This window comes from Arachis duranensis, chromosome 8 (assembly GCF_000817695.3).
Source record: "Arachis duranensis cultivar V14167 chromosome 8, aradu.V14167.gnm2.J7QH, whole genome shotgun sequence".
NCBI lineage: Eukaryota > Viridiplantae > Streptophyta > Magnoliopsida > Fabales > Fabaceae > Arachis > Arachis duranensis.
This window is the reverse complement of record NC_029779.3, coordinates 11,462,693-11,470,105: the sequence shown is the minus strand read 5'-3', so window position 1 is coordinate 11,470,105 and position 7,413 is coordinate 11,462,693. Positions and strand designations below refer to the sequence as shown.

Genomic DNA, 7,413 nt, shown 5'->3' with positions numbered 1-7,413 from the left:
TTTATTGGTCCAAAATTCAACACAAACTTCTTTTATTTATGAAATAAACCCCACGTCTGGGGGAATAAACAATTCTCCCATAAACCTATAAACAAGTTTCCTGGTAGCAAAGCAGGAAAATTTTTGCCACGCCACTAAAATTTGTACTACGTGTTGACAATGGAAGTGTGATAGCACTGGGTGAATGCTTCACCTTATCCTACCAGGTGAAGGTTAAAACTCACCTAATCTCTATGCATTTATTTTTTGATTTTTTGGACGGATCCGGGTCATGAGGACCTGTCCAGACCAAGACCCAAACCCGGAAACAATGAAAAGGATTCCAACACTACCCACTCTAACAACCACGTTGAAACACTATTCCCTCCCCTACCCCTTTTCAAATAGATTAAACTTTTCGTCCAAAACACTTTACACCAAAGTAACGCGAAACACTCATGAGAGAGGGAACGACGACGATCTGCACGGCCGCCAAAGGTGATTGCGGAGGAATTGATGCTACGCCAAGTTGGGGAAAGCTATGGCACCACCGAGGACTCCTTCCCTATCCTTAGCGGCGGACAGAACAGCGGAAGGATGTGTTTGCTGGGGGGAAGGGGAAGATCTCTGATCCCGCGCAATGCTCCAGTTTTCGTTGCCACCACCGATAGTCGCACCCACCAACTAATACCAATAGAGAAAGTATAGGGAGCCAATGGAGTATATGTACAATGTGTACAATGGGGTATATGGATGTTCGATTCAGTAGGATATCAGATGTTTATTATCCATGGTACTCAGATGGTTATTCTAGATAGTATGTGTTTATTGTGTTTGAGAAATTAGTAGTATTTTATCTTAGATGTTTATTTTTTAACTCATATTGAGCCAAATAAATAGCCCATTATACACATTATACAAATATTCCATTGACTCTTAGCAGAATTCATACCAATAACATTAACCCCCTTATCTTCTTTTTCCCACTCCCCATTTTCCAAGACCAACCCAACCCCTCTCTTTTTTATTCTTTCATTTTTCAGGAAAGAAAAAAAGAAAATAAGAATCTATCCATTCAAATCCCGTATGCTATACGATTAGGGTTTTCCATTCCCCAAAAATAGTTGGCCCAAGAAGCACAAGTCATAAGACAATTAGTTTGGCCCAATAGGCCTTAACTGAAAAAAGAAAATTGAATTTCGGATCCAAACATTCGGGTAAGGAAGAGATGGAAATAATTGGATAAAGATATGAGTGACTATCAAATATGAAGATGATTGGAGTTAGTAGCAGCAGAGAAAGAGAAGAACAACTCAAGCATGGCACAAACGCTAGCAATGCCCGTATCTCCCTCCCTCGCCCTAATCTCAAACCCTAAACCTCTTTCGAGAACCGTCTCCTTCCCCGTTCTCAACCCTCCCAAGGTAACATAAATCAAACTCCACCTACATTTTTTGAAATTTTTTTGTTTATCTTTAAATTTGTGTGTTCAGGTGAGAGGGTTAAGCATAGAGTGCGCTCGTGTTGGCGGAGTGGAAATTCCGAACAACAAGAGGATCGAGTTCTCCTTACAGTACATCCATGGAATCGGGAGAAGCAGAGCTCGCAAGATTCTCTGCGATATTAGCATGGACAACAAGGTCACTAAGGATCTCAGCGAAGAGGAACTCATCACTCTTAGGGATGAAGTCTCCAAATACGTCATTGAAGGCGATTTGGTTAGTTTCCTTTCGTTTAAGCAACTGCGTTAATTAAGAAGAAACGTTTAGGTTATTGATGTGTTTATTGATTTTATCAGAGGAGGTTTAATGCGTTGAATATAAGGAGACTGAAGGAGATTCAGTGCTACCGAGGAATAAGGCATATTCAGGGTCTTCCTTGCCGAGGACAACGTACAAAGAACAATTGCAGGACCTTGAAGGGTAAGAAGGTTGCTATTGCTGGCAAGAAGAAGAAGTGATCAATTCTGTGAGTACAATTTAATTCCTTGTAATTTCTTATTAGCAATGCTGCATTCTGTTTAATATGTGCTTATTTTGTAGAATACTTATTACTAGCTTATATACCTGATTTGCATGGGACAATCGAGTAATTTGAATGCATTCTTCAAAATGCAGTTTTACTATTGGAGTGTAATTGTGTAATCAATTATTTAATGCATCAGATTATTTGATAATAGGCATAGTGAGAAAGTAATTTTCCTTTTAGTATATTCAATGTTTTAGCAGCTGCTCGGTTAGTACATTTACAATTGTTTTCTCCCCTATGTTTCTGTTCTTAGGCTCATCTTGCAGCTTGATAGTAAATCTGAAAATAATGTAGTCTGTTAATGTTTGCACTAGAGAATTCAGAACATAAGAAATTCTTAACCATACCTTTCTAAACTATGTCTTCTAAAGTTCCTTCTGTATACAACATGGTAACTCTTCATGATTTTCCAGCGGTATTTTCGAATCATTTCTATTCAATTCTAGACACTAGACACTTCGACAGTGCCCACGTACATGTCCATGAATGAAAGCTGGCCTTGGTGCTGCAATATTGTGGTAGTCAAACACTCTCTCCATTTTATATTAGATATGTTGTAGTATATTTATAAATCAAGGTATGTAGAATTCTGTTTTTCACAAAAATGCCTGAGTTCCATCATTTCTCTGCAGCAACCTTACTGCCCTGCTTTCTGTTTTTGGGTTCTTGAACTGTTCTCACAAGTTGAACGATTTGCACGTTTGATTACTAGTTTGCAAAATCAATGTAGCTGGAACACACGACTAAACACGGTGCTTTTGGCATAGGTTAGCAATATCACCATGTAAAAGTGTGCTCTGTAAGTAATAATAATTTACACAGCAAGCCAATTCGTCCTAAAAAGAGAAAACAATAATATACAAATCATGTTTTAACATAAGGATAAATTTTATTGAATTATAAAAAAAAAAGATTGTTAGAAGGTTCGTAAAATTTTTTATTATTTATTTATTTTTTTTTTTGCGAGAACCAACAATGGTTAAAACTGTGGACTAAAAGTATAGTATTGGATTGTTAGACTAAAGGAGTTAGACTAATTGTTAAAAATACTGACCAAAAATTATAAATTCTGGTGATCTTTGAATTTTTTTTGTAAAAAGAAAAAAAAGGGATAGAGACTACTACTTTAAAGTGTAAAAAAGAAAGAGTTGGGTAATGTTAGTTTAAAAATAAGACAAAAAAGTTGTTAGCCAATTAGATTTTAGAATTTCTCTTATAAAAATCAGTAAATTACGAACCAGTGTTTATCATTGGTATTTGGTAACACCTGGCAAGACCCTTCATGCAAACCTTGTTGGGCTATAGGGAAGGCTGGAAGCCCTATTGAACTTAGTTGCTCCAGGATAAATTTTGGTGGACAGAATTAGCTTATTTAAACTGTGTGTTGGGTTGGACGGATTGTCCTATGAGATGGTTTGCATTGGGCCATACATGGGCTGTCAATCTTTTTTATCGTAATTTAATTTTTGTTCACATTTTTGTGATTATAATGGGCCTCATGTTCCCTAAACTTGAGATTTGGGTTCAAATTGAATGACACATCATGCAGAAGCCCAACTTGTGGTATGAAAGTTGAAACCACTTGAAAATTTGTTGTTGTAAAAATACTATTGTTGACCAAAAACATAAGCCCAAGTTGTTTACAAAACAAGCATCGGAAGCTATTGTCCCAATCAGACCAAGAAAAAAAAACCTGTTGTCAACAATATTTCATTACGTATCAAATGTTTTCATGTATTGAGATCAGGCAAAAAGCGATTTTTTTAAACCTCCCCCGCAAAAGCCGACAGTGGTAATAAAAGCTTAAGCAGGCCACAACCAAAAATAAGATTTAAGCAGGCCATGCCACGTTGTCACTCTTAGCACATTGCTATCAGCCACTCCAATGAGGAGGACCACAGATAACTTGTCTTTGAAGCTGTAAACCAAGCATTAATAGCAATCATATGATTCAGTATCTATCAAATTGATGTTTGATTCGAACCCTTTTGGTGTCCCAAAATTCCAGCATGGCCACATATATAAGAATTATTAGAGCTTCCATTATATTAAACCAAACAAGTTTTGAGGACCAAACATCCCACGGGATAATGTGTCAATCATTATTGTTATTATCTTGCTTGACATAAAATTTGAAACTGTTGATGTCTCAAAGTAGGGTCCCTTTGTACTCAGATTAAGAGACCTCATTGATAACAATCCTTGTTTTTAAGTCCTCCTCTTTTCTTATTCTGTGGCTTTCATTTTCATTTTGATGAACAATGGACCTTCTTTTGGTTCTATAATGATATTGCATGTACTCCACTTTATATCGATAATCCACTCTTTCAAGTTCCATTTCCAACCGAAGAGAAAGAGAGAGAATTTTTTGGGTTTAATTATTCATCACTAATAATGTGTTTTGAGCACCAAAAAGTAAGTGATTCTGGACCTGGTTGTCGGCAAACGGGCAGATCTCCCAGGTTGTGGTGTTGGAGAGTGGAAGTCTAGGATCTCGCGACCTCCCGAGCAGTAAAGGTGTAAGGGGGAGTCACCTGCAAAAAAGATTCCGACGCTCAAACTAGAAATCCGTACAGATGACAGTAAAGGTGAGATAGTAATGTCCCTCGAGAGGGGTAGGGTCCTCCCCCTATATATTCTGCGCCTAGGGCGGGTCCCACAAAACCAGACCCGCCTTCCAAAAAATTTTCTTGCCCTCAACTATTAAGCACCGTGCTGGACGGGTCGGGTCGTATTATTTAAAAATATGCTTTACCATTATTTGATAAGATTGTTATTCTTATTAAACTTTTCTCATTCTTTGTAAATAACAATAATAATAACCTCTTTAATCCATAAATTTCTTTCAAATTACATATCACACATTGCTCCCATTCTACATCTACTTTACCTAGCAAAAACCTTTCAGAACTTTATAAACTATAATTTTCCCAATTTCCACTCGATATATTTTCTCAATTCATTATCAGGATGTGTATGCCACCTATGAGAACATAAAATATTAACTATCAATTATAGATTCCTATTGTGTGGGTTTTATTATATGATCTCTCTGCTTTTTAAGATTTAATATTCTACTTGATTATAGCTTTCATGTGGTAGGGCACTAAACACTAACATCATATAAAATCTTGATAAAGAGTTCCACTCTCCAACTTCAAAGACAAATGGCTAATAAGTGCTTGGGACATTTTCTATCTCCTACTTTATACACCATAAAAAAATAAATTAAAATAAAATTACACCTTATTCCAATTGCTTTCTCCTATTCGAATTTGTCAACTACTGTTTGCCCATAGTATCAACCACCATAAGTAGAAGGATTCCATTTGCTGGGGCTGGGATTCACTCACTAAAATTGGTTCTCCAATAATTCCAATCAATGTCAAAAATTGTACCTACATTTTATGACGTCATAGTTACATCAGCCAAATGCTTCCCTCATATATATGTTTATAGTAATATTACTGCTATAAATTTGAAAATCGTTTATTCTTCATTCTTATATTCACTAGTGTGCTAGAAAGTGCGAATCTAAAAGATGTTTGAGATGACTTTGGTAACCCTTGAAAAGGAAAAGACAAAATTAACAAATACTATAGGCATTAGCCAAGGAAAGTCTTTATTTTTCTTTTTCTTTTTTTCATACAAGAGAAAAAAAATGAATGTGTCATAGCTTGGCTGCTTTTTTTTTAACCAAATTTTCTGTCTTTTAAATTACCTAAATACCAATTATTTTTTATGTTTCTTTTTTTTTTCATTTGTTATTATTTAAACTATTATATTTAAATTATATTAAGATATATTAATTTAATGAGATATTTTAAGACATGATAATAACAGACAAAATGAAAAAGAATAATGTGTTCTGCTCATAAAGCCTTATCTTACACCTCATGGATATATCATATGTTATTATTAAATTGTTGGCGCACATAAGGTGGAGGGGCTTAGTTATTCTTTCACATTAGTTAAAACATTCAATATCAAATTATATATATAAAGATATATAAAACAATAAGTTGGGGAATTTTGTCCCCTTTATTTGGAACCTCATGTTTGGTTTTGAGGTTAATTAGTCTAAAATCTAAACTATTTAATTTGCCACACCTTATCTACTGTTCAAACTGGGACAGCATGGGGAAGCCTCATCAAACTACTTTTATGTATATTGTTTAATTCATTAATTAATTACCTTCTAACAGAGACTACAGATAGAGGAGATCTGTATAGTTAGGGAGTGATAAATGGGAAAGTCTGTCTCATCTCATTCTATTCTATTAAAAGTCTATTTTTTGGTGGGTTGGCGAGTTAATTTCGTCAATTTTTTTATTAAATATTAAATAATATATATAATTTTACAATAATTTTAATAAATTTATAATTTTAAAAATATAAAAAAATTATAATTTCTAAATTTATAAAGTTTTTATAATTATAAATATGTAATAAACATCATCATAAATCAAGAGTAAATGTTTAAAATGGTTCCTGAATTTTAAATCGCTATTTAATTTAGTCCTCGACTTTTTAAAATGACCAATTAAATCCTTGAAATTCGAAAAAGTGCATCTCCGTTAGTCCCTTGCAGAAGTATCGTCAAAATGTTGATGATATGGAATTCCAACTGTATGCTGATGTGTACCAAAGTTGAATTTGATTCAAATTGGTACCTGAAATTGTTTAATAATATCCAAATTAATCCATTTTCAATTATAAAACCCTAATTCCCAAATTATTGTCTTCTCTTCTTCAATCTCTCTGCTGTCTTCTTCTCTTCTTCGTCCTCTCCGCTATCTTCTAGTTCATATTCATCCTGAACTACAAGATCAGCTCACCTACCTAAAACCTATTTTAATTACAAATTAATGTGGTTGGATTAATTTTAAGTTCAACACATATTCAAATTATATGTATCCTTGCAAGTTCGTCCATTAACCTAAAATATATTTTTCACTTTTAAGAAGGTAACCATTGTCATCATCTTCAAGGTCTTAACATCACTTTCTAAGTTTGTCATTTTTCAATTGAACTCATGCAAAAATTTTTGTGACATGGGTGTTGCACAAACTAGTTCTTCACCTCCATCAACCCAACAGAAAAAATTACAATAGATTCAATACTGCAAAGTAAAAAACGCAGGTGAATCCAAACTCAAAGTGAAAACTATATTAACATTTTTTTTAAAGTCATAACCTTACCTCCCATATTGCATATTCTTTTGCTGCTATAAGGTCTCCCTACAGAGTTGTTCCTATTTGAGCTAATTTGGCTTCTCTCCCCACCACCCATCATCACTCATGCAAACGAGAAAATAAGATGAATTAGAAGATAGTGGAGAGGTTGAAGAAGAGAAGAAGATAGCGGAAAGGTCGAAGAAGAGAAGAAGACAGCAGAGACATCGAA

At 34.6% G+C, this 7,413-nt stretch overlaps 1 protein-coding gene across 1 annotated transcript; it reads left to right on the top strand.

Moving 5' to 3' along the window:
* Positions 1 to 1,235: 1,235 nt before the first annotated feature.
* On the top strand, positions 1,236 to 2,157 carry LOC107460855 (30S ribosomal protein S13, chloroplastic). Its single transcript, XM_016079273.3, has 3 exons — positions 1,236 to 1,403; positions 1,473 to 1,697; positions 1,778 to 2,157. The coding sequence occupies exons 1-3, from the start codon at positions 1,299 to 1,301 to the stop codon at positions 1,937 to 1,939; spliced, it is 492 nt and encodes a 163-aa protein (XP_015934759.1). The 5' UTR covers positions 1,236 to 1,298; the 3' UTR covers positions 1,940 to 2,157.
* The last annotated feature ends 5,256 nt before the right edge of the window (positions 2,158 to 7,413 follow it).